The following is a 26722-nucleotide window of genomic DNA, read 5'->3' on the forward strand; positions in this document are numbered from 1 at the left end:
GGGCTGGAACAGCCAGAGAAGGGAACTGAGCCCCAGGAACAGCTGGGGGGGCTGAGCCTGGAGAAAAGGAGGCTCAGGAGGAACCTTCCCACTCTGCACCTCCAACAAGAGGGTGCAGCTGGGGGGTCAGACTCTGCTCCCAGGGAACAGGGACAGGATGAGAGGAAACAGCCTCAAGCTGTGCCTGGGGAGGTTCAGGTTGGACATTAGGAGGAATTTCTTCACAGAAAATACGGTCAGGCATTGGAAGGGGCTGCCCAGGGAGGTGGTGGAGTCCCACCCCTGGAGGTGTCCAGGGGATGCCTGGATGTGGCACTCAGTGCTCTGGGCTGGGTGACACAGTGGGGGATCAGTCAAAGGTTGGACTTGGTGATCTCAGAGGTCTTTTTCAGCTAAAATGGCCCTGTGATTCTGGGACAACACTTGGATAGAAGGAGTCCTGTGGGTGCAGCTGAGATGCCTGTGCAGCTGTGGCACAGCTGGACCTGCCATTGTCATACACTTTGGCAGTTTATGGAGCTGCTGTATGTGAGTCTCCCCTGGCTTAACATGGCAAGGGGATGGACAAGGTGTCCCCAAGGTCACAGTGGCTCCTCCAGCAGCATGTGCTGAACAGCCCCAGAGCTGCTTGACCCCCAACAGGGTCTGTCACCAACACGTGTCCCTCTTTATTCCTTGCTCTGGAGCAGCACTGATGTGTGTGAACATCTCACTCCACAGATCCTGCTCATCTCGGATTATTTCTATGCCTTCCTCCGGCGGGAGTACTACCTCACCCACGGGCTGCACCTGACAAGGCAGGACGGGACAGAGGCCATGCTGGTTCTGAAGTAAGGACTGGACCACCATTTCCTGGGACATGGGCCACTCCGAGGAACATGCAAAGCTTGGACTACATGGGGTGGGTGGGGAAGGTTCCCTGAAGGAGGTCTGACTTTGGGAATGATACCTACTGAAAGAAAGGGCTGAGGTTCTGGGAATAACCACTGAGCTGCAGGCTCAGCACAGACTCTCAGAGCTGCAGTGCCTCCTCCCTCAGCTGTGCTTTTCACTTCGACCTCAGCCATCAGCTCTGGGCAGTCCAGCAAGAGCCGGAGTGTCTGAGCTAAACCCAGGGCCGCAGCTCAGACCATGAACTGTTTTCCACCACTGCTTCTTGGAGATGTTTGCTTCTCCGGGGACCTTCCCCTTCACTGCTTTGACCAATAATGCTCCTGCTTGGCACGAGGCAGGCTCGGGGTAGCTGGTGCCCCAAGCCTGGCTGCAGGTTCCATTTCTTGGTGGTTCTACTGTTGAGGGATCTGGAAGAATCCCATGTGCTCAGTCACAGTGGGTGCTGTGAAAAGGTTGGGTGACTAAGGACAATGACCTTGGGTGGCATCTGGAGCTGGTGCCACACCTGGTAACCTCAGCACTCAAACAAACATGAGTAGGAACCAGAACTGGGATGGGATCAGGAGCAAGGTGGGTACCAGGTAACTGCTCTATCCCATTGGAGCAACATAGCCATGCCAGGAGCTGCACAGAGGCATTGCAGGTCTCCGAGGGAATACTACTGAGGAGATGGACTCCCACTGCTCCCAGTTTCTGTTGGGTGATAAAGCCCGGCAGTGTGGGGTTCACACTGTGCTGCTGTGATCACTTGGGGCAGCAGCTGGGACCAGGAGGTGTCACAATCTCCCTGTAAGGCCCCAGACCAAATCCAGGAGGAGTCTCAGCCACTGCTGCTACGGAGTTGTTCCACAGCTGCTTATCACTACAGGATGTGCACTTGTCTGTGTCACCCTGTGCCAGTCAGTGCTGGGCTCCAGGCTGTGCATGGGGGCTCCCTTCAATCAGTTCCCCTGGTCCCCCCTACTCCTCTTTGTACTCAGACCTGCTCACCCTGGAGCTGCTGCTGCTGCCCCCTGAATGTGACACCGTGGGGTGAAGCCACCAGCTCTGCTGGCTGTGGCTGGCACTGAGATGCAGTGACCAGAGTGTGACAGCCGCCTCCGGCATCGCCACTGCTCCCGCGGGACAGCCGGAGGTTGGGAATGAGACATGGAAACCGCACCGGGTACGGAGCAGCTGATGGATGGGTGAGCCCAGGCAGGTTGTAAAGAGATCCTTCTTTCCGGACAATTCAAACTTTTGCCTTACTGCACTTCTGTCAGCGCTTTGGGGGTGGAGCCGCGCCCGGCCTGGGGCGGCCCCGACGGGAGCCTCGGGCCGGCGGGGGCACGGCCGGGAGCGAAATAAATAAAACTGTGCGAGTTTTGGACACCTCTGTGTGTGTGCTCTGGCTGTGCGGCTGCAGGGTGAGGGCGGGGTGGAAGGCACGGGAGGGGCTGGGAGAGGATCTGAAAGCAAACACGGCTTGGTGGGGGGAAACGAGTGACAAAAAATGGAGCAGGTCTGTGGGGCAGGCTGGAAGAGCCCGGCTGTAGGGCAGCTGAGCCGGCTGCAGGCAGTGCCCTGTCCTGTGCAGAGCTGCCTTTGGTCCCGGGGCTGGGCCCACTCCCGGCCCCCTGTGCTGGCTCCGTCTGGGTGTCCTGAAGGAGCAAGTCCCAAATTTGGACTCAAGGAGTCCTGAGGAAGGTGGTGGGGTCAGCACTGGGGCAGAGAAGGAGCGAGGGCAGAGACAGCTGGGCCAGGGCCAGGGGAGGGACAAGGAGCAGGGTCAAGGGTGAGGAGGAGGAAAGGGCAGAGTAGGGGCAGGGAGAATGAAAGGGTAAAGGGCAGGCAGGCACAGCGTCAAGGACAGGGGTATGGAAGGGTGGGACCAGGAGCAGAGATGGGGCAGGGACAGAAGCACTGGCAGGGGTAGGGGCAGGGACATGGATTGCAATGCTAACACAACTTGGGCAGGGACTGGGAGCCCTGGGGTCACCAGAACTGCCTGGTCCCCACCAAGTGCTGCCAGTGACCAAATGCCAGGCACCAGGAACCTCCAGACTCCCAATGCTGTGGGGACAACACAGCAGACACCCACCAGGGCTGCAGTGGGCCTGCTGTGGAGATGGGGAACAACCCAAAAATGCCTGCAGTGGGCCCAGGGCTAGGCATCAAGGCCATCGTGCCACCAGGCAAGGCACACAGGAAGTCCTAAATTGGCATAAACGGAGGCTCAGTCAGGCTGAGTGGTTTGGGGATGTCATCAGTGAGAAGGGGCTGCACTGGGGCACGGCACCTCTTCCCTGCTCTGCAGGGGCTTCTCCAGAGGCACCTGAGGATGGCAGGTCCCTCAGCCAGCAGCTCCCTCCCTCAGCTGCCAGTCCCAAGCTGGCTCCTTCAGTGAGGGTCATTTGCCACCAGGGCCTCCTGTACTGGGTTTGTGTGTCCAGGTTTTGGTATTGGGTTGGCTAGAGGAGTGGCTTCTGTGAGAAGCTGCCAGAAACTGCCCCTGTGTCTGGCAGAGCCAACTCCAGATGGTTCCAGGATGGAGCCACTGCTGGCCAAGGCCCAGCCCAGCACAGATGGTGGTGATGCCTCAAGGATCAGGGATTTAAGTAGAAGAAAAAAGTTACTGCATAGATGTAATTGCAATAAGAGAAGAGCAGATGAAAATACGTGAGAGGAACAGTCCTGCACACACCCAGGGCAGGGCAGGAGGAGGGGCTGGAGCTGTTCCAGGAGCTGTAGCTGAGATTCCCCTGGGGTTCCGTGGGGAAGGCCATGGGGAGGCGTCTGTGCCCCTGCAGCCCCTGGAGGAGCCCACGCCAGAGCAGGGGAAGGACTGCAACTCTTTTCCCTGAGCAGCAGCAGAAACACCAGGTGATGAACTGATCATAACCCGTATTGCACATCTCTCTGCACTGCTGGAGGGGTGGAGGCAGAGCTGGGAAGGAGAGAGGTGTGGGGAAAGTGTTTTTAAGGTCTTATTTTACTTCTCATTATTCTACTCAGATTTTGTTAGTAATAAATTCAGTTAATATTTCTAATTCAAGTCTGTTTTGCCCTGAAAGTATTGGATGAGGGATTGCACCCAGTCCTTAACTCATGAACATTTTGCTGTATTTTCTCAGCCCTGTCCAGCTGTGGAGGGCAGTAAGAGAGGCCTTGGCAGGTGCCTGGTGCCCAGCCAGGGTCACCCCACCACAGGTGTTGGCAGTTGCCACAAGCATTGCCACAGTTGTGTTGCAAAGAGCGGCTCTGCACGGGCCACAAGGGCAGCCCTGGCCTTGGGCTCTGCGCTTGGCTCCAGGTGACCGTGGGCTGTCAAAGAGGTGACAGCCACGGGCCAGCACGCCCTGTCTGGAGCGGGATGCCTGCCCACGCACCCCCGGAGCCGGGACAGGCCGCTGGCACCCGCACCAGCCCTGTCACGCACCCGTGGCCAGGGAGGGGCCGGCGCGGCTGAACATTAACCCCGGGCGGTGGCCAGGGCTCCCTGCGGCACAGCCCCAGCACCCCAGAAACAGCTGCAATGAGGGGGCTCCGGTACGGCTACCAGCTCCTGGTAGGTCCATCGTGGGAGGGACAGCGAGGAAAGAGCTCTGGGGCAGCGCTGGGAGGCACCACCAGGCTGGACACGGGGCTGGACAGACAGAGGGGGCTGCCCTGGGGACAGGGAGGGGTTGGGCAGGTGCGGGGGTGATGGGCACAGCGGGACCTGCCCCTGCAGCCGCTGCCTCCCCAGGATCCCGGCAGCCCTCGAGCATGGGCTGCACCCACAGCCTGAACGCGTGGCTGGCTGAGACACTTGTCACTAGCGGCCACCAGGACCGCGGCACATCCCCGACCCTTTCCACGCTGCGAGGTCGGCCTGGCCGTGAGCAAAGAGGGAAAAGGCAAGGCTTCACCCCTTCCACGGGGCTGCAGCTGTAGAAGCCTTCCCTGCCTTCTCTTCCTCCTCCACCACTTCCTCCCCCTCGGGTGGCCATACACCCTTGAAGTTCCGTGTGCAGCGGTGCCACGGCCTGGCGGGGTGCCAAGGCACGGCATGGCACGGCACGGCACGCATGGCATGGCATGGCATGGCACGTAATGGCACGGCATGGCGCCTGGGCTGCCAGGAGCAGCGGGCAGCCGGGAGCTGGGCTGTAGGCTCAGCCTGGTGCCCATTCCCGTGGACTTGGGGCCCCTTCTCCCAGTCCCTGGACAGAGGATGGGAGGCGCCCCACGCTGGGCGGGTTTGGGAGCTGCTGCTCCCTCGGGCCCGCAGTGATGCTCATCTCCTGCTGCCCCCAGCCCGACCAGGACGAGGAGCTGCCCATGGGATGCGAGGACCCAGCTGGAGAGGGGCAGCGGGGCTGGGAGGGAGCCCCGGCAGCAGCGGAGGAGGAGCCGAGCAGGCTGGTGCTGAGCACACCCAGCAGCATCCTGCGGGACAGGGACATCGAGAAGGTGAGGCACCCCCGCCTGCACAGGGACCCTGCCCTGCTCGTCTGCCCCGTACCCACAGCCGTGACCGCTGTCCTACCAGGAATGGTCCCCTGTGAGGCCAGATGGGTGACATTCCCTGTGCCTGGGGACGGTCATCTCTTAGGGGGAAGGATGCTTGGGGAGCCATCTCAGAAGGGTTTGTGGGGTGAGGACGCTTTGGGAATGTGTTGAAGGGGAGAGTGCTTAGAAGCATCTCTCGGAAGGATGCTCAGGTGGGTGCTTGGAGGCTGCTTGGAGGGATGATGCGTGCTCCTCCTCCTGGGAGGACTCTCGATGACATCTCAGGTTAGTGCTGGGGCAGGGGGAGGATGCTCAGCCGATCAGCACCGACTGAGGCCGCTGTGCCCCAGCTGGGCCCCCAGCTGCCCCCGCGGCTGACGCAGCAGCCCTGGCACCTGCTCTACTCCACCGGGCGGGACGGCTTCAGCCTGCGGACGCTGTACCGGAGTGGGGCCCGGCCGGACTCGCCGGCCCTGCTGTTCATCAGGGACACGGAGGCGCAGGTACGGCCGTGCCCTCCCCAGCCCGGCTGCCCCGCGTCACTCGGGGCTCGGGCACCTCCTCGCTCCGTCGGCAGGACGGGGACACGTCCCGGCGCTGGGAGCCCCTCTGGACGCAGCCCCGTGAGTCTCCCCCTTCTGCTTCCCCAGGCTTTCGGTGCCTTCTCCGCCACCGCCATTCGCAGCAGCAGCGGCTTCTACGGCACGGGGGAGACCTTCCTCTTCTCCTTCTGCCCCGAGCTGAAGGTGCGGCTGCCGGCTGCCGGCCGAGGGGCACCCGGGCCGGGGCTGGCCGTGCCTCGAGGGCCGGGCCGTGCCTGGGGGTCCCCGCGGTGCTGGGGGGATCCGGGGGGACGGGGCTGCGCTTGGCCCCGCGCTTCCCCAGGGCTGGGGGGAAAAGGCGAATCCCAGGCAGTGTCGGGGAGGGAAGATCAGGGAAGGGGACCCTGCCCAGCTGGCTGTCACCGGGTTCCCTCCACATGGCAAGGCGGTCACAGCCCAGCTCTAGGCTGGCAGAATGTGGAGCAGCCATGTCAGGCACTGCTGTGCGTGTTAGTGGGGGCAGCTGTGCCCTGGGAGGGCCCACAGGGCTGTTGGCAGGGATGGATCCGAACCACAGGCTCGGCCAGGTCTCCCGGAGATATGGAACACGGAGATGCCCGAGCAGAGCCAGCCTGGCTCAGCAGCCCCCAGCTGGTCCTCGCAGGACAGGGACAGGAATGGGGATGGGGACACTGCCCCAGCCCACGGTCCCCTGAGTGCTGTCCCCATGCAGGTGTTCAGGTGGACGGGCAGGAACGACTTCTTTGTGAACGGGGATGTGAATCTGCTGATGGTCGGTGGGGGGAGGTAGGAACTTCACCGGCAACTTGAACGACTCAGAGGGTCCCCAGCCCCGATGGCCATCAGAGCCATCACAGGAACCCAGGCTGCCCTACGGAGCTGGGTCCAAGCGCGTCGTGATGCTTTGAACCCCAAAACACTGGCGCCGGTTGTCCAGCAGCACTGGGCCTTTTATTCCCTGACCCTACTGCCCGCTGGAAGGGCTGCCGGTTCCCAGCCCGCTCCCTGCCTCTCCCAGTCCCTTCCCTGCCCCTTCCCTGCCCGCTCCCAGCACCTTCCCTGCCGCTCCCTGCCTGCAGGCACGGTGACAGACCTGGGCCCTCTGCTTGTCCCGTCTCATGTCCGTTTTGGGGAGCAGAGAGTGAGGACGGGAGGTGGCCGGTAGCCCAGGAGGTGGCGTGGGAGGTCTCCGGCCATGGAGGAGGCGGGTCGCAGCTGACCGCGCTCTTGCACATTCGCAGCGGAAGGTTTGGGCTGTGGCTGGACGGGGACCTGCGCCACGGGGGCAGCCAGCCCTGCGAGACTTTCGACAACGAGACCCTCTCACAGCGGGAGGAGTTCTGCATCCAGGATCTGGAAATGTGGGGTCTGGCCTGACCCCAACAAAGACACCCAAGGAAAAAGGTGCAGGAGAGGGGATTCTTTGGACTGATGTCTCGAGCACAGCTGCTCCCTGACAGCACCTGCAGAGCCTGAGGAATGCTACCAGCCTCACCCCTCCTCCTTTCACCTGTTCCCAATAATATCCCGACTTCACGGGGAAAGAACAGCCAATGGGGGCAGCGTGATTGGAAAAAAACAGCAGCGGGGTCTCAGGCCTGCAGTGTCGCTGCCATGTGGCTGGGGAGCCCGGAGTGTGTGCATGGGCCCACAGGGGCCCTAACCCTAACTCTACTCCTAGCCCCAACCCTAACCCTAACCCCCAGCCCAACCCCAAAGCACCTGGCTGGGAGAGGCAGAGCTGCCCCAGGGGCAGGGCACTGGCAGAGCCGGGCACGGCAGGGCCCCACAGGGAGAAGGAAGCTTCAAGGGCAGTGACACTTTAGGACTGAGCAAGCCCAGGCAGCCTCTGCCCCAGGGCTGGCTCTGGCAGTGCTGGGGACAGCATGGTCACCATTCCTCAATAAACTTCTCCTGGCCTCATCCTTGCCCCTTGAATGGCTCTGTGAAGGTGTGCAGGACCCATGGTGGGGAGCAGGCCAGCAGCTGTGACAGCCATGTCTTGTCCCAACCTGGGCTGTGTGGCCACAGCAAGAGTGGGGGGTCAGCCTGGGGCACTGCTTCAGGGACCCATCCCCCCTCTGGCACAGTCACACCCTCTGTCTGTCACCCTGTGAGGACCAGGGCTTCCTCCTCAGGAGGGGATGACAAGAGCCCTTCCCAGCCAGAGATCCACAACCTGTTGCCTCTTGCCTGGCTGACAGGGTTTAGCCTCATTCCTGGAGGCTGAGCCAGGTCTCCTCCTCCTCCTTGTCCAGCACCCCTGTCCAAGCAGCAGAACCAGCCCTTCAGGGGGATTCCAGGCAGGGGTGGCTCATGGGGCTCCATTGGAGCCTGTCTGGTTTGACCACATTTGATGTATTTATCATGGGAGCACAGCTGGACATCCAGCTGAAGTATCACCCCATGACCTCACCTGATGTCAGCTCCTGTCCCTAAATCTGCAATTTTGTGAGACTGCATCCCACAGAGCCCCAGCTTTACACCCACCTACCCTCCCAGCCCTTGAGTACCTTGTGCTGAACCTCACCAGTTGTTTCCCTGCTGATTCCATCTCCCATGGCCAACCTGTGCCATCTCTCCAGCAGCTGGCACTTACTCCTTGCAGCACACATGCACACAGGCTGGGAGTTTCACTAAGAAATAGGTGAAAATGGATTTAAGAGGACAGACAGGATGGTGCAGGGCTCAGGCAGACACTACACTGACCAGCCCTATTTTCAACACAACCCTCTCATATCCCTTTTCTCTCTACCCTTTCATATCTCCCCCCTCCACGTGCAGAGTGCCACTGACCCCCTCCACTGTCCCAGACCCCCAGTGACACGTGCCTGGAGCCCCTTGCAGCCCTTCAGGGCACCCAGCCCCTGTGCCTGGTGCCAGCCAATGCTCCCTGCTGAAAATGGCTGCACAGCACCAAACCCTGGGATCACCCTTGTGTCCACCAGGACCTTATCCTAATCCCAGCACTGCCTCACCCCTCACTGAAAGAGAGCCCGACTTCAGGCCCATTTCACACTTCTGCCAGTGGCCCTGGGCTAGGAGCTCAGGCTGGAGGAGGCTGGAGGCACCTCTGGAGGTCACCTGGCCCAGCCCCTGCTCCATCAGGGCCACCCAGAGCCGGCTGCCCAGGATGTGTCCAGGTGGCTTTTGAGTCTCTGCAGGGATGGAGACTCCCCCAGCTCCCCGGGCACCTGCGGCAGTGCTCGGCCACCCTCCCAGTGCAGAAGTGTCTCCTGAGCTCGGAGGGCCCCTCCTGTGGGTCACTTTGTGCCCGAGGCCCCCGGGGCTGTCCCTGGCCCTGTCCCCTCTGCAGCCTCCCCCTGGCTTTTCATCCACAGGGATGAGATGCCCTGAGCCTGCTCTGCTCCAGGCTGGGCAGGGCCAGCTCTCTCAGCCTCTGCTCATGGCAGAGACGCTCCAGTCCCTCCATCAGCTTCATGGCCCTGTGCTGGACTCTGTCCAGTCTGTCCCTGTGTCCCGTCCTGGGCAGCCCAGCTCTGGGCCCAGCACTCCAGGGCTGGCCTCACTGGTGTGGAGCAGAGGGAAAGGGTTCTGTACCTGCTGACAACACCAGGACACTGCTGGAACACTTGGCTGAAAGAGGAGTTGTTGCACGTTTTTTGTGTCATGGTGAACTCCTGGATCCCTTCCTCTACACGTCCTCATGGGTGGATGGCCTCAATATATCCTGGTGAAGGAAATTACCCTTCCCAGACACAGGCATTGCATTTCCTCTTCGTGACCTTCAGGAGGTTCCTGTCAGACCCTTTCTACAGCCTGGTAAGACCCCTCTGGATCCCAGCACATCCCTCTGGAGCACCAGCCACGTCTCCCCATCTGCAAATGTGCTGAGGGTGGACCCTGTCCACAAGTGATGGGCCTCTGGAACTGGAGCCAGCACCACCCCTAGCACAAGACTTGTGCCACTGATAACCCACACTCTGAACCCAGTCCTGCAGCCAGGCTTTGGTCCAGCCCTGCTCACCCAGCCCCAGCCCACTGAGGCTGACACCGCCACTGTCCCCTCAGCACAGAAGGTGACTGGGTTGGTCAGGCAGGGCTTCACCTTCCCTTCCCCTCCCCAGCAGCTGGAGCAGCACCCAAGGCTGCCCTGGCCCCTGGGGTGGCTGCCCAGGCTGTGGCAGGGCCAGGTGGCCACACTGAGCACAAGGAGTGCTGGGACCCTCCCTGAGCCTGGACCCCACTGCCCACGAGGAGACAGGAACCAAGAACCTCTTCAGAGGGAAGCTCTCCCACAGACAGCAGGCAGGAACACCTTGGCTGCTTGGAATGACACAGTAAGACTGTTTTTAATAAAGTCCACACACTGCAATTTTTTAAAAGAATAGTAAATCATCGTTTATAAATTTATTCTTCAGAGAGGTTCACATGAACATGTTGAGAAAAGAAATGCTCTCAGAACTTAAGTATACACTTTTGGTTTAACATAAACAAAAGATCTTTTCCAAGTATAAAGTGCAGTTAGTAACAAATTAAAAACAAACCAAATCAACAAGAACAAAATTATATCAAAATGAAACTCAATCTTATGCAGACAAGGGAGATAAATGATATCTCTAAGATATTGTTTCTTGAGGAATAGCAAATTTTTAAAAAGCTTTTAAAGAGGTCACAAGCCCTTCTAACCAATCTGGTTCATCTGCAGGTCCGAAATACTGTTAGACAAGAGCACCAGAGATTACACCTTCAGACACATGAGCACAGATACCTAAGCAGCAGAACTACCTGGCTACTCATTCTCCCTCCCTCTAACAGCATCAGTTCCCAGGATAAAAAGGGCAAAGGAGATATTACAGGGGTTGTGGAGTTGTATCACAGCACCTTCCCACTGGGTTGTTTTTCAGGACTTACCCTGGCCACCCACACCTGACTGCCTGAGCCAGATGTTCAACACCTCTCTCCCCTTTCCAGATATAAAAGGTCACAGATTGCTCCAATTCTTGAGCATTACTGAATCTTTTATTTTGTGTTTTTAGTTTTGTGATCAGACTTTTTCAAGCTTTGAGGTTTTATTTAATGAAAGCAGCCTTCCTCTTAGACCTGAGTAAAAGATGAGAGGAAAATGGTCTTCATTTGTCCAACAGCACAGACATTCAGAACACTCACACCCGTACTGCCAGTACAGGAAAACTGTAAGAACTCTCACAGATCTACAAGAGACAGAAAAATGATGCAGGGACAGCCATGAGGTCCAGGAGAACAGAGCAGATACAAGAATGGAGGGATTCCTGATGAGCCTGCCTGCCCAGTACAGTGTAAAGCAGAGCCAAGGTGCACTTGGTGCAGGATGGGCAGAGCAGGGCAGAGCCCTGCTGGCACTGCCCTCTCTGCACACCTGAGCCCTGGCAAACACCTGGGCAGCTTGGCCTTCCTGCAACCACTCACACCACTGGCCTTTTGAGCAGTCTTTGCAGGACAGACAGTAAAAAATATAACATTCTATGTATCAAAAATACACAATAAAACAATAAAAGGCTGCATGGCACTGCAATGCATTGTTACTTCAATAAAAATTGTGGTCACTTGTAGCAAGAGGTCTGCACCAGCTTTTTGAATACCAGAAATTTAATCTTGGATTATCAAAAGATTCCCCTCTCCCTCCCTTTTTTTCTTTTTATTAAATTAATTTTACTAATTTTGAAGATGCCACCCATGGTAATTTCTTCTTTACCTCACTGTATTTTCAGAAGCATACTTATCCCTCTCTTCCTCAGACACTAAGAAAACCCCAACCCCCTCCCAAAACCCCATCAACCCTGGGCTGGGATTTTTTCTGCTAAGTCATGCAATAGGAAGGGATCAGGACTGGATGGAGTAGTAAAATCTTGTAATAACAATGAATTGCAATTTTTAAAGTCACTCCTGCTACACAGTGCCACTACATTAAAAAATCAATGAGAACTGAGTTTAATCTGTTATAATAAATTGTTTTTTAGAAGTCCATCTGGAATATGCACTTTAAGTATCTACATTAAAACATTCTGTATTGCAAAATACATTCTGCATTGTTCTGTGAATTATTCCAGGCCATCCAACCAGCTTTTAGAAAAGTTGATGCTCCAATTTACTTATCTTCTGAGGAAGCAGACTGAATAGCACCAAAAAGAAACTTGTTACTTATCAAAAGAAAGCCTTTGTTTGCAGCTGGGTTCTGAGGCTCTCCTGTGTTCATCATCTGTCATCTTATTCCAGGTTTCCTTCATTGGGGTTAGATGAGGAGCAACAACATCACCATCCTAGTATGAAAATACAGGAAACATTAATTCACTTTTGCTTTCCATTCTAAGGCCAGGGAAAAGCAGCTCACCCTCAGGCTGAACTGGAAAAAATCAATCCAAGGTCCCAGAATCTTTGTAAATCAATAAACACTAGTGACTGTGCATCCCAGAGGTGGAAACTGCTGCAGTGAGTGGTGGGGAGACAAAAGTGCCCTGCTTGAGAAGGCATCACCACTGGCAGTCAGGTTCTTCTTAAATTATTACCAGAAAATCTGGAAGGTCACTGGTCTACTAACAGAATCATTAGAGTGTTTCCTGTGACCTCAGCACAGCCCCTCATTAGCACTGCTGCAATCAAGCTCCCCTTGGTGCTGGAATGTGCCCTGCACTGTCTGAAACAAGCAGGGTTGAACAGCAGCTGAGGCAGTGGGGCTCACCCCAGGCAGATGCAGGTGGTGATCTGTGCTCAGGCATTCCAACACAGACCATCAGCTGCCTAAGATCAGAAATTGGCTGGTGAGATGCACATTGCTGTGCTCTGCAGCACGCCAGGGCCTGCAGGGAGGATGTGCCTGAACCTGAACAATGTGCTCAGAGGACACAACCACATTCTACAACCAGGGAGAGCTGTTGCTTGATCCATTTGTAAAAAGCCCTTCTAAAATTACCTGTTCTAACAGACAGAGGCCACAAGAATGACCTTAAGAACAGGCCTTACCCAGTTTTCCATGCCTGCATCCCCACCCAGGAGCACTCCTCTCCTGTTTGAGGACGCAGCTCTTTCCCCTACCTGGTCTAGTGGAAAGTGTCTCTGCCATGGCAGGGGTTTGGAACAAGGTGATCTTCAAAATCCCCTTCCAACCCAAACCATTCCATGATTCTATGATCTTGTGGTACTTTCAGGTGTCTCCAGCACTACTTCAGTGAAACCAAAGCACCCCCAGATGGGAGCTGTGATAAAACCAGGGGTTAGGTGAGTGAGTGGGTGCCTCTGCCACAAAGGCAAGGCCTGAATGTCCAACTTGTTACTGAAAAAGCAAGCTTATGGATGAATATTATGAGCTCTAAACAAGAAATATAATGAGTGAATTTGTTACCTGTGGTTTGGTGAAATCATTCTGCATGCACCACTGAACAAAGTACTGTTTTGCAGCTGAAATAATACATGGATCCTGACTTTTGTAATAAACCCGGACAACCTGCTCCATAAATATTTTGGGTAAAAGCTTTGAAACCTTTGAAATAAAGCAGAAAAAAGCTTTAGTATTTCTTGGAATACAGAAGGAAAGCAGTAAGAAGCTCCACTACAATCCATGAGTTTTATCCAAAGCAATTGTGATATTCCAACTCCTAGTGTATTCCAGTTACACACTGCTCATAGGCAAAGGCTGCCAGGGTTCCAGATTGTCACAGTACAACACACACTGAAGATTACAAGGCCATGGATCCCACCACTTCTCCACAAATCCTGCATGAACAACCACCCAGGACTGTGATCACTTCCATCACAGGTGGTGAAAATGCTTTTCAGAAGGAAAGTAAAAACCTACCTGTTCTTTACTGATTTTAACTGCCTTGGAAGGATCAGCCTTGCAATAGAAGTGAACCTTATCAATTGGATTCTGTTCCTTCATTCCATAATCCATGCTGATAACCTTGCATGTACAAAAAAGAAAATGGCATTTGTTAATGTTTGTCTTTAGTTTTCTCACAATAAATACAAAAGGCCACACACACCCCACTCCTGAAAATTACAGTCATCAAATGAAACAGTATTTAACAAATTACTACTTAAAAAACCAATCTGGTATTTGTATTTTCTTCTACCCCCTCTTGCTCTGATGCTGCCAGGTGGATATTCACATTTACAGTGACCAGCTCCCAGATGTGCTCTGAAACATTCCAGCTTCCAGCACTGGAAGTGGACTGGTCCCTTGCCAGCTTGGGCCTCTCCAAAACATACAACCTACATTATGATTGCAGCAGAGCTTCATAAACATAAGGTTTAGACATTATTTACATCAGCCAGGTACACCAACACTTCTGTGGTCAGCAGGGACCCACTTCCCTACGATTTCAGTCTGTGGGATGGGAAAATCCCAGGCAAATTCTGTAAAGCTCAGTGAGCTGCTCCAGTCTGGCCCAGTGAAGGGAACCTTCAGTGTAAGGGCGCTGCAGGAGGGGCTCGTGATGCACTCTGTGGAAAGCCACTCTCTCTTCCCAGAATGAACTGAGAGCAGGGATTGAGCTGGGTGATGCCTGCAGACTGCCCCAGCTCCCTCCTCTGCCCCATCTCCCTCCCTCCTACACTGCTGGCTGCAGCCTGAGCCGTGGCAGCAGGTGTTTTGTGCCTGCCAGGCATCAGGAGTGCAGCACCTGCAGCCTGGAGGTCACTTTGCCTCTTTCCTCCCTCTGGGGGTTTCCTGCCTTCCTCACCCACCCAGTGGTCCCTGGGCTGCTGCCATTGACACCCGTGTCTCAAACCCCACAGGATTCTCCACTGCTCCTTGTCAGGGGGAGGACAGTGACAAGAGACCCCATTTGTCACCAGGAGCAGTGTACAGGTGACAGCCCAGTGAGGCTCCCCCTGCCTGCCCCACACCCTCCCACCACAGCAAACCCCCCACAGGAAACCTCCAACCCTCAAAGGGAGCCAGGCTGCAGCCACAGACACCCTGTGTGTTTGTTCTTCCACCAGGCTACACAAGGCCCTCTGTGATGGAGAAGTTTTTACTTGAACCCGCTCTGAGAGGTGTTTACATCAACTATGAAATTCTCAGCCTTTAGCTCCACATCTGGAGGGTCCTTCTCTGGCTTGGAATTAGCAATGCTTTCTGCCAGGCTGTTACTCTGGAAGAAACCAAACCAAAGGATTAACTCAGTAACTCAAATTACATTTATGCACTCTCAGGTCTAGGTCAAGGCAATACAACAGGTGACACAATATGTTTCTAAACTAAAGCTTTCAATTCTTCACCATTTGACAAGACTCTTGCAACAATCTGGTTGTTTGAATTACTGTACACCATAGCCATTAGTATAAAACTCAGTTTTTAGAAACAAACCAAATGTATGCAAATGAGAAAACCCAAAATCTGCCAGTCTGTGAAGGAGGAGCTTTACACTGATAATGGGGCAGGGGGAGAGCAGGAGTGCAACATCCAGAATGCTGAAGCATAGAAGCAGAAAATAAGTACCTTCAATCAACTGTTTTACAATACAAATGTGTTACAATTAATTTCCCCAAAGCTGAATACTAGACATTTTCACTGAAATTTTCAAATGAAGGGCTGCAGGATCTTATCCTCCGATAAAGCTTTTATATCTATGCAGTAAAACATATAAAAAGCCACAAGAGACAGACAACCACAAAATAAAAAACCCACAAAAGTACTCCGCTAAAGTACTCCACAAAAGCTAAAACCCACAAAGGGGTTTTGTTTGGTTTTGACACCAAGGGAATATTCCCTGCTGACACTGAGGCTAACACAAAGCAGAGGAGCATGGTTAGATGGAGAACAGGTGTCCACTGAAATGTCCTCATTCAAAGGCTGTGGCCTTTTTTCAGGGCTGCTGTGTTTGGGGGAAGATGCAAAATTTGAAGCATCAAGATTTCCTGGGAGCAACTGAGACTCATGGGAGTGCAGCCCAGAGCAGTCTGGAGACTGTCCAGGAGGGCAGGAATTCTGCTAGGAGCAGTTGGGTTGTTTTTTGGTTTGGTTTTGTTTGTTTGTTTGTTTTTGCTGTTGATTTGTTCATTGCAGAGGTGCAGAGACTGATGAGTAGAAAAATCACACACACTGACAAGCTAAGGCACGTGTGTGGTTTGCAGTGACTCAAGAAACCAAAGAAAGACTGAGAGCAAGCTTGGAGGAAAACTCTGCCAGGAGGAAACAGACTTGAGGCTGTTTGTAATTATTTCTACTCTGTATCAGAATGTATATGTGTTAACTTACTGCCTAACTTTGCTTGCATCATTTTGAAATTACCTCTCTAGTTGCACTAACTGGAAACTCAACCTGAATTTGAGAACTCTCAAGCTCTTTGGGATTTTCCCCTGGCTCTGGACAGCTTGAGAATCAGAGAAATGCACAGAGCAGGAGCAACCTGTTTAGTGGAAGTCGTCCCGGCTCCATGGCAGAAGGTTGGACTGGATGGCCTTTGAAGGTCCTTTCCAACCCAAACCATTCAGTGGTTCTAAACACAACCTTGTGGTGTGGGAAGGAGCAGAGCAGACACAGCTCTGTCTTGTGCAGCTCCTCTGCAGCGCTGGGAGGAGGCTGAGCCTCTGACATTCCTGCCACAGGCACTAGAGGGGGAAACATCCTCCCTCAAGCCCTCAGCTGTGCACCCCGAGCTGCAAAGCACTGGCTGGATATAATTACAGCACCAACAGGGATCCAGTCTCCCTTCAAAACAACACCCTGAATACCCCAAGATTCAACACCTCTGGCTGCACTTTCAAAGTGAGACTTTTCCTTTCATTAACCAAGCTTCTAAAAGCAGCTGTTTAAAGGTAGAAATCATAACATTTGCTCTCACACCCATCTCCTTATTTGTTGGGCCACTTACCCCAACCTTCTCCTCAGAAGGGCAAAAACTTGACAATCCATGTACAACCATTTAATGTTTGCTTTCACCTATTTCCTCCTGCTTTTGTAATACAGAATCTCTTAACAGGACTTTTTCGTAAACAAAGAACACAAGCAAAGCTCCTCTTCAAACAAAAAGATGAACAGTTACATCTAGTAGTCCTTTTCTAACCTTATTCTTTAAAAGAGCTGAACTATTTTTATGAAGGCTTTCTAGATACAGACATCCACTTCTGGAAATCAGAAATAGAAAGTTTTCACCATGATGCCTGAAATTTGGGGATAAGTAACTGATGATGTGACAACACAGTATAGCACATTAAAAGAGCTGAGCCAGCTGAAGTGAGCTCTAATATATCATTATTTTGAAATAAGACAACAAGAATTAAACTGCTATCTGCTTTGAAAAGCACTCATGAAAAAGACTGGGAAAAGTACATGCATTCTCATGCTTAGTACAGAATTTAACATCAAGAAATTCAGCAGCTATTATTCAGTTTGATATTTATTCTCAAAGCAAAGCACACAAATTACGGTTCAAAGCAAACGAGTTCCTAATTGTTTTTGAAATTTTCATGAACATCAAATGATGTAATAACCTTTTCAATCACTGGACTGTAAGAGTCTTTTATAAAATTTTGTATTTTTCAGAAAAGTTTTTCCTGGAAATATTTCTGCAGTAATTCAGCTTCTGAATTTCCACCTGTTGGTGTTCTTCTGACTGTTTGTTGATAAAACTTTCCCCAATTTCTTATATGTTTCATGGCTCAGCTTCTTAAAGATGGGAGGATAACTTTTGACTCTATTTTTCAAATAGCAAATAACAAAAAAAACCCCAAACCCTCAAACTAAACAAAGCCCACGTAGAGACAAATGATGTTCATCAACTTCAAGAACATTTTTAAGGGGACAGAATTCAGAACCTTCTGCTAAGGGACATTACCTTTATAATTTCCTTTTTTGATTCAGGTCGAGTTTCTCCTAAAAACCTGTATAATTCGCGTCGTTCTATTTTACGCAAAATTTCTCGTGCCTCCTCCAGTTCTGGATGACTTGAGTGAAGAATTTCCAGGTAGACACAGTCTGCCAAAGTTGCATTGATTTTTGTTATGTATGTCACAATCCAGTGTCACAGTAAAATGAACAAACAGGGCCAAAGGTTAAAGCAACCAGAAAAACTGCTGGTTCAGGAAAGTCACTGAACCGTCAGGGAATGACGGAACTAAGTCTGACAATGAGAAGTCACAATAGTATCTTAATTATCATTAGATTCACAATGGCTGTTGGCAGAAAAACTATCTCAATTCTCACCCTAGCAACGTACTTTGTTATTTCACTAGAAATTACTTTTTTCTCTTATTTGGCCAACCTTGCTTAGTAGACTACCCTGAACTCCACCACTAACTAGCTCAGGACATGGGTAAAGACTCCATCTTGTAAAAAAATAAAGAATGGCCTTTGAGCCTTCAGGTTTTCTCAGACTTTGGATGCAAGCATCAAAATCCTCCCTCCTGACTCCACACGACAGCGATACATGCAGCAAGATTCCCACCATCAGGTGGAGCAAGACAGGCTTCTTTTGATGTGGCTTCAGAGCAGAAAGGTTACTTTTGGCTGTCCTAGAGACTGCTGTTGCCAGGATGCTGCTGGTCTCATCTGCACCCCATGACTGCATTCCCTGGCCAGGAACACCTGGGCAGCTTCAACACATGCTGCAAGCACAACCCTGCAAGAGCCCACCTGAAGCTGCAACCGGCCTGAGGAGCTCCCAACAAGGTCCAGAACAATCTCTGAGCCATGTACCAAAACACCTTCAACTGGTTTAATGGACAAGGTCAACCAAAGCCAGGAACTCCTCCATGAGGAACCACAGACCAGGTCTCTTCAAACAAAGAATAGATAATAGATAATGCAGGGGAAATAAGAAGCCCACGAACATCTTCCCTGTGCAAAAGCAGCAGTGACAAGGAATGCTTTGCTGTCTCAGCCTTTACTAGAACTAGGATTTGCTGCCAAATCAGAAGGCAACACATGGTGGTTCTTCACCCACCACCATGGAAGAAAGTTAGGGAACCTTCTGTTGCAGAACCACTAATTCGGCCTCCTGCTGGGTTCAGATTTGCCCCCGAGCAGGCTGCACAGGCCAGATAGCTCAGTCCTTTATGGGGACAGACTGCCCAAATTCCCAAGCAGCTCTCAGCCACTGGCAACCTTAGCAAGCATAAGGGATATCAGCTCTTTAGTGATTATCAGCTCTTTGTGATTCCAGCTCTTAGCTTGCTCAGTGCCACAGGCAGGCAGACACAGGGCGAGAGAGGAGAAGGCCGTTCTGGCGTTCCACAGCGATGTCTTTATTGGGTGATCTGTGAAGTTCCAGTGACAGCTCTTCTACAGAACCGGGCTAAAACAGCCCATTCTATAGGGTATAGGGGGATCAGAAATTGTCCAATAGCAGGGGTTAAAAGGGAGTGACCTATAGGGTTACAGAGAGATAAGCAGGGGTCCAAAAGGCAGAAGAGAGGGGCTTCTTGCTATTCACCGTGACTTGGCATTTCCTATCTTTAGGCCTCTGTCCTCCACAGGGCCTTTGCGGTCCCTGTGCCTGCTACAAACCTCCCAGAGGTTTCTCATTTGTACAGGTCCATAACTGGACAATTTCACAGAAGCATAACTCACCAGGGACTGCTGAAACAACTCTAAGGAGTGTCCAGGTTGCAAGCACTTGTCCTGGATTAAAGGACAGGTGTCTGCCAAGGAAGGCGGGAACCTCCCTTGGAATGGAGAATATGAGCCCCTTCCCCCTGAATTATTCTAACTTTGAAATCACAGGGCTTTCAGGCAAAGATACAAGAAAAGGAATAGCAGTTCCTTACTAGCATGTGTGTGTATAACAAGGCAAACACCAAGCCTGGCAGCACCGACCCGGGGCCGGCCTTTCCCACAGACGCTCCCTCTGGGAATGGGGAGGGGGCTGGGGTCCCCTTCCCCTTGAGGTCGGGTGTTGGAAAGGTCCCAGTTCAGCAGCTGAAGCTCAGCCCCAGTGAGCAGAAAGCAGCACAGGACAGAACTCCCCGGTGGCAGCAATTCTCCCCAGGGCAGCAGCCTGCCCGTGTCACCTCTGAGCCCAAGGGCGAGAGCGAGCGGGGCTGAGCCCAGCCCAGCCCCTCACCCAAAATCTCCCACTACTCTGCCCTTCCCAAGAAAACAGTAGCAAACTGCATCCTTCCCCCTCCTCCTTGGCTACATCTTTTGTCTCTCTTAACTATTGTACATTTCCATCTCTTAGGCAACAACTGGAAGAAAATTCCCTGAGCGAAAAGAAAAAAAAGGAAAACTCTTACTCTCCACAGCACCAGAGGCAGGAAGGAGGTTTAAGAGGAGGCCATACTCATCCTTCATGCTCCACTGTACATGCTGGAACATTCCTCACATCCCTCTCCCTTGCTGTTCAGCCGTCCTTGCTGAACAGATGGTCCCAACAAGCAGCACCTTGCTGTGGCAGACTGTGAGAGGCTGGGCACAGCCCTGCTGTCCTTGCCCTGAGCTGTGCTCCTCATCAGGTACCAGAGGTAAGCAGGTAGTTACAGCAGGCCTGCCAGGCCAGCCATTCCCCAGGAACAATTTCAGTTCTTTCCTTTCTGCCCAGCCTTCCATTGCTCAGCAATGCAGCTCACATTCCCCAACAACTACTGCCCCTCAAAGCAGCCACCCTTGTCCTGCCCCGAGCAGAGGCACACAGTGACAGAGGGGACTCCTCACTGCAGCAGCAGGAGTGTGGGCATACTGCAGAGGGTGTGGCACATGAAAGACTGCCAGCAAAAGGTCTTTAGCATGACAAAGGCTAAGGCACACAGGATTCTCTGCAAGTGCCCTCAGGCCCTGTCATCCATGGACCAAAGACAGAAGTTCTTCAGTCTCTCTCTTGGCGAGCTAAGGCTTGGTGATGGAAACTCAGGAGGGTTGGCTTGGAAGTCCTGGTGAGCTGTAGCTGACAGGTGCTGCAAGAGCTGCCAGTGATCAGGAGCAGCCCTGAGCAGGACCTGCAGCACCCGTGCCCTGCATACAGAGCCAGCCACAGAGCCCTGGAGCAGAAGGATTGCCTGGCCCCACTGCAGCTCTGAACACAACCAGGGGAACACCAGGGCCCCACAGCACACACCAGGAGATGCAGGCAAGCAGGGCAACCTGAGACCCCATGAGAGCTGTTTGGAACCTGCTTTGGGTACAGCTTCACACCACAAAACTCGTCCAGAACTTCACCTGACAGAGCCACCTGTAGTACCACTTAGAGCTCACTCACATCCCACTTGTGACAAGTACAACAAACTCAGGGCACAGGCGGGACCTTCTAACACTGCTGAATCTGAACATATGTGGAATATAAAGTTAGTGCTTCTTTCTCTCTCTCTCTCACAACATAAAAGTCATTTCAATTAGAAGGTATTGCTCTCCCTTCTAGCAAGATTTCAGATCACAAGCATTAGACAGTCCAGGCCTGCCCCACCTTCTGTGCACAAAAGCAATAAAATCAGCATTTTAACAGGCAGCCATGCTGTTTTACTTAAGGAAGTAATTCTGAGACCTCATACCAGTTAGTTTAGTGTAGGCTTCCATGTCCTCCATTGCTGTAGAAATCCGATACACTTTTCCTCCAGAGCCTCTTATTTCAAAAAATTTGTCTGCTTTTTGAAAGGCTTCTGTTATCCTAGTTTGAGACAAAATTATGAGTTCAGGATAGTATGATTTTGAAACACCTCACTGGTCAACAGGAAAAATGAAACAGTTTAGTAGTATGTTATAAACAGAAGACAACATATGAAACTGTATCCCAGCACACAGCAGACACTGATCACTGCAACATCTTGTCTCCATGCTGTCACTGCACATTCCAACAGAGATTTACGGAAGACAGGTTCAGAACAGAATGTAACCTTTGGATGAATGAGCAAATTCACTTTGTTCTGCTTTAGACGTGGTTTAGCACTGCTGAGACAATTGCAGAACCCTGCAAAACAGTGACATGGTCCCTCAGCTGCAGTGAAGGTTCCCTCACAGATGACCAAACCCTTTGTTACAGACTCCCTGCCTCCCCAGTTAGCTGAGAAGGTGCAAAGCATTGTAAAGGGAAAGCATCACAAGCATGTAATATTTTCAGATGGGAAAAATTATAATCTAAAGATGATGTTCTTCCAAATTTCCATATACCTTGCTGTCATTTCCAGCTTGGACACTGTTTTGGAAAGGCTGTTATAATTATAGGAAGCCAAGAACTGAGTTTTTCTAAACTAAAAAACATGTTTTACTTGTCATATGGAGGTACTGTCAAACCCAAGCATTTTTAGTCTGAGTTTTAAAGGATCCCTAAATCAGGAGCTGAAGTTTACGAAATGAAAACAATCCAAATCACTCTTGTACTGTGTAATCCTTAACATTCCTTTTTACCAATGTCAACAGTTACCCAACAGACAAGACCCTAAGGAAAAAAAGATTTGGAGATACAAGTATTTCTGATTCTCAAGAAAAGTAAAAAGAATAATGTTATAGGGAAAATTCTATAGACATCAACAAGAGAGGTAAAACAGCAGGTAGGCAGCTGAGCTGGTCCTGAACAAATCTTGTATTACATAAACACAAAGCCAGGCCTCAGCTAAACTACATGAGCCCTTTCATGACTTTATTAGCAACCTTGCTCTAGTAACCAGGCAGTTTGAGCTAAGTGTTCTCTAACTTGCAGATAAGGATTTCACTTCAGCTGTCAGCAGTTTAAATGGTTTAAGCACACCCTAGTCTTGTGCTTCTTCAGGCCTTTAGCAATTTTCCTCTGATTTAATTTAATGTGGAAGGATGCTTTTGTCCTCCTCTCTTTCTGGTTTTGTTTGCTTTGCTAACCACAGCCTCTATGATACCTTAAGCACTAAGTCTTTTCACAAGAATCAGAAGTAGTTTTTATTCTATGTCACACCTTATTGATTTTCTGAATATTCCAATGGATATGGATTGTTTCAAGAATTTAAATATAAATTGAAAAGGAAGAAAAGGAAAATATACTTGCATTATTTCAATGATGTTGCCAGTCTTATGCTGGTATGCTCTCCGGTGCAGGCAGTTCCGGGTGTGGAACATCTCGTACAAATTTCCAACTTCCTGAATCAAAAAAACCCAATTAGCATTTACTTTTGCCACTGTCTTAGTAGGATAATTAAAACAATCAATCAATTAATCAAATTAGTTGTCTCCTCCCATTCACAGCATAAAGCAGAATGATTATTATTCATAATTTCCAAATTTTGAAACTGGCTCAGGCCACCGCAGGAGAGCAGAATGCTGACAGTGACCCCAGGCAGTGCAGAGGACCCCTCATCCCTTTAGCAGCCCCTCACCACAGCTACATTCACTTCCTGCCCAACAGACCTGGAGCAGGATTATGCAGATCTGAGGGGGTCTGTAGAGATCCCTGACAGGATCTGCCACAAATCCTTTCAAACAATGGTTTGCTCTGTCCCTCTCCCAAAAAGCAGCTTCTGAGAAAAACTTTCAGAGCAGCCAATACTTCTCTCCCTCCTCGACTAAGGAAGCAGGGGCAGGACCCCCAGCCACGGGGTGCAGCTCCCCTGCGTGCCCCCAGGTGCTCCCCCTGCTCACCTTGTCACGGGGGCAGATGTGCTTCTGGTTCCCCACTTCACAGACCCGGGTGAAGATAAGCAATCGCTTATAGTCAAAATTATTGGGGATTCCCAGGTGATGGCAATCCCTAGAAATATTGCACGGAGTGTTTAACCATATGATCATTTTTGTACATACGGCAGCATTTTGTCAAGAGGAATTCATAATAAAATGTAAGATTTGTACCTTGCAAAATAATCCCACTTGTCAACGTCAATGCCATTTTTTTTATTAGCGACAATCTCATAGAGGAAACTTTTCTCCTTTGGTCGACCACGGTAGGGCCACTGACAGGGCAGCCAAGAAGAAAAACATCAGAAACAACAAGAAATTAAAGTGTACCATCAATGTCTAATGGCTTTTCAAAGACAGTGGGAATACACTTTGACTTTGCTTGTGATAAACATCCAACTCTGAGGTAGTGAAGAACACAAAGACAAGAAAAGAACTTCCAGAAGCTATCAGGCATTAGAAATCCAGAAGAGGGCCTAAGCGACTGTCTTCTCATAATCCCAAGCAGAATAAAACCCATGAACACAAGTATTCATTGCCCATTACTCTACTAAAAGAAAGCCTGCAGCTTGGGAATGAAAAAAACAAAAAACAACATATCAACAAAGAGGGGAAACTTTGGAATGATTTAATTTTAAGGGAATTAAATACACAAATATGTCACTGTCCTGCAATCTTTTGCAATCTACAACTTCACAGAACAGAGTTAAAAACACTTACTTAGAAGTTTTAAGAAAAAATTTTTGAATATTCAGCTACTTAAACTCCTGCCTCACAAGGGACAATTCAGCCATAAGGTAAAGAGGAAATGAACACCAAAATACTAAGATACAAGGCACGCATTTTCTTGAAAATTTAAAGATTCTTCACCTAAAAATATGCCATAAAGTGGCCTTGAAATTCTGAAAGTGGAAAGCATTGTATGCAAACATAGCTTCCATGTTACCTGCACTACAGAAATACTAAAACTGATGTAAATAGCAACAGAAACACATGCAAGCAGAAGGATGCAAACACATCATGGATAAAAATCCCATGATCACAGAGCTCTGCTACTGGGACATGCTCAGGACACTGTTTATGTCTGGTGCCTGAACACCCATTGTCCATGTCATGACAGAGGCCTGCACCACAGTGCACAGCCTTCCAGTGCAATCTGCTGCCTAACACCAGGAAGGTGCTGCCATGTACCGTGTGTGGCACTCCTCTTCCTGGTATCCTGCTGGAAAACAGGCACAGAATCCAAACAAGGCAAACCAGACACGGAAAGAACCTGGAACATGATCAATGCCAGTGGCAGGCACCAAGATTCGTGTGCAAACAAGCCCAGTGGGATAAAAATAAGCTTGTGGATTTTGTAAATGGATGTCCTCTTCCTATAGGATCTCAGACTCATTTTCACTACTCCAAGTTCCTTGTATTTGCCGTGGGATTGCTACCCACTCCTGCAGCAGAAAATAATGGGCAAGTGTGAACATTTGTGGGTTACTTGTTTGGGACTACATATAAATTCTGATTAGGACCAGATTGTCCTGACAGATCTCCCACTGACTTCAGCTGCTACCAGTTGTTTACTCTGGTGGCAACTTAACGAGTGTCCTTGAAGAGATGACAAAAGTGTAAAATGAGGAGGACCGAGATCTTTCATGGAGTTGCAATGATTAACAACTGCCATCCCTTCTTGCTTGCTTCTTGAGGCAACTCATTTCTTCAAGTCTTATCCTCTATGTTGGCTACTGCAATAAATCCAAGCATTTCACTGCTGTCATCAAAGCTGTTGTGGCTCTGGCACTTGGGCCAGGCTTGGATTGCTCACTGCCTCATCACTGCCAGTGCCCAGTTTTGTTATCCAGACTGGGGGAGGCCTCCTTTACTCCAGGCCAAGCCCCCATAGATCCCTCAGCTGCTCCTCATCATACTTGTGTTCCAGACCCTTCCCCAGCTCTACTGCCCTTCTCCATTGCACCTCAGAGTCTTTCTTCAAGTGAGGGGTCAAAAACTGAATGCAGAATTTGAGTTGTGTCCTCAGCAGTGCCCAGCACAGGGGCACTGTCACTGTCCTGATCCTGCTGGCCATGCTGTGGCTGGTACAGGCCATGTGCAATTGTCCTCTTGCCCACCTGGGCACATCTGGCTCATTTTCACTCACTGTCTACCAAACAGCACCTATTTTCTGCCTAGCCACTTTCCAGCTGCCCTGACCCCAACCTGTAGAAGGACCAACACGTGGCATTGTGGAACCTCACACAATTGGGCACATTGATTCAACTTATCCAGATCCCTCTGTAGAGCCTTCCTACCCTCCAGTTGAACATGACCTGCATTTCCTAAACGCAGGCTGGTTGGGCCTGGTTCCCTGCTTGTCCTGTACGTGCTGCATGATGGCATTCAGGATGATCTGCTCCATGACCTTCCCTAGCACCAAGGTCAGGCTGACAGCCCTCTAGTTCCCGGGATTATCCTTCTCACCCTTGTTCATGGAGCCACATCTACTGATTTCCAGTCAACTGGGACCACCCAGGACTGCATGTAAATGATGAAAAATACCTTGGTGACCACTTCTTCCAACTCTTCAGTACCCTTGAGTGGATCCCAGTTACCAGTTCGGTTCCCTAAATACAAGTAACTTTCTACAGCTTTCCTCTGATCTGGAGGCTTTTGGGTAAGAATTCTCAGGGAGCTGTAAGCACATTAACACATCTACCAGCACTGTAAGAAATAAACACAACACTCCTCCAGCATCAGTTGTGACAAGGTTCCCAGAACTTCATAGAGCAATAAGTAACATACAGTAGAAGCCAAAATTATCTGTTCTTCCAGCGAAATAAAGACGTTTCTTGGCATTACCACAGGAGCAACACCCTGACTCACCGATTTCACACAGGCAGTTTCATCTATAGGCCCTCCTATTTGTTCCTTGATGAACAACAGATCTTCTTCCAGGACAAGACCATAGGACTTCATGACTTCTTCTAGTTCATTGGAAGTGATCAAGTGCTCAAACATTTGAACAGAAGAAGTTTCATGCTGTGAAAAAACCCATCCAAATACTGTATTACATAGTTTAAGCATCTTTCCTGCAGAGTCACAGCTTTACTCCAAGCCATCAGCACTGCCTAGCAGGGCACATAGGCAGGCTGGTGTGAAGTGGAGAAGCTGGGTGCTTTCCTAGTCATTTTCAATTAAACAGAAGAGGAAATCACCCGGTCTACAGAGTCCAGAAACACACTCTTCTGCAGAGAGCTGTTAATTCTGTGTGTGGACAAATAGCAGTGATGCAATT

General features: G+C 51.0%; 3 protein-coding genes across 4 annotated transcripts in view; 2 read left to right on the plus strand and 1 right to left on the minus strand.

Moving 5' to 3' along the window:
- Positions 1–2263, plus strand: part of PIGU (phosphatidylinositol glycan anchor biosynthesis class U) — a 19976-nt gene extending 17713 nt beyond the window's left edge. For both annotated transcript variants that reach the window (XM_071455407.1, XM_071455408.1), the window contains one exon: positions 721–2263. In XM_071455407.1, coding sequence (XP_071311508.1) covers positions 721–834 — 114 coding nt within the window. In that variant the 3' untranslated portion in view covers positions 835–2263. The remainder of the gene's footprint in view (positions 1–720) is intronic.
- On the plus strand, positions 2044–11950 carry TLDC2 (TBC/LysM-associated domain containing 2). The gene is given in 8 exon segments (XM_071455433.1): positions 2044–2059; positions 4280–4379; positions 4381–4441; positions 5173–5328; positions 5718–5870; positions 6018–6113; positions 6643–6716; positions 7172–11950. Coding segments are annotated over 8 exon segments (792 nt in total). The 3' UTR covers positions 7308–11950.
- The window catches only part of SAMHD1 (SAM and HD domain containing deoxynucleoside triphosphate triphosphohydrolase 1), a 27478-nt gene continuing 11042 nt past the window's right edge, over positions 10287–26722 (minus strand). Inside the window, exons 7-16 of the mRNA XM_071455527.1 lie at positions 26311–26466; positions 23614–23714; positions 23407–23515; positions 22817–22908; positions 21354–21469; positions 17708–17847; positions 14933–15022; positions 13723–13827; positions 13270–13407; positions 10287–12190 (exon numbers count right to left, since the gene is read on the minus strand). Coding sequence (XP_071311628.1) covers positions 12068–12190; positions 13270–13407; positions 13723–13827; positions 14933–15022; positions 17708–17847; positions 21354–21469; positions 22817–22908; positions 23407–23515; positions 23614–23714; positions 26311–26466 — 1170 coding nt within the window. The 3' untranslated portion in view covers positions 10287–12067. The remainder of the gene's footprint in view (positions 12191–13269; positions 13408–13722; positions 13828–14932; positions 15023–17707; positions 17848–21353; positions 21470–22816; positions 22909–23406; positions 23516–23613; positions 23715–26310; positions 26467–26722) is intronic.

This window comes from Agelaius tricolor, unplaced genomic scaffold (assembly GCF_023055355.1).
Source record: "Agelaius tricolor isolate 1412-34295 unplaced genomic scaffold, bAgeTri1.0.p SCAF_49, whole genome shotgun sequence".
In the NCBI taxonomy this organism is placed as follows: Eukaryota; Metazoa; Chordata; class Aves; order Passeriformes; family Icteridae; genus Agelaius; species Agelaius tricolor.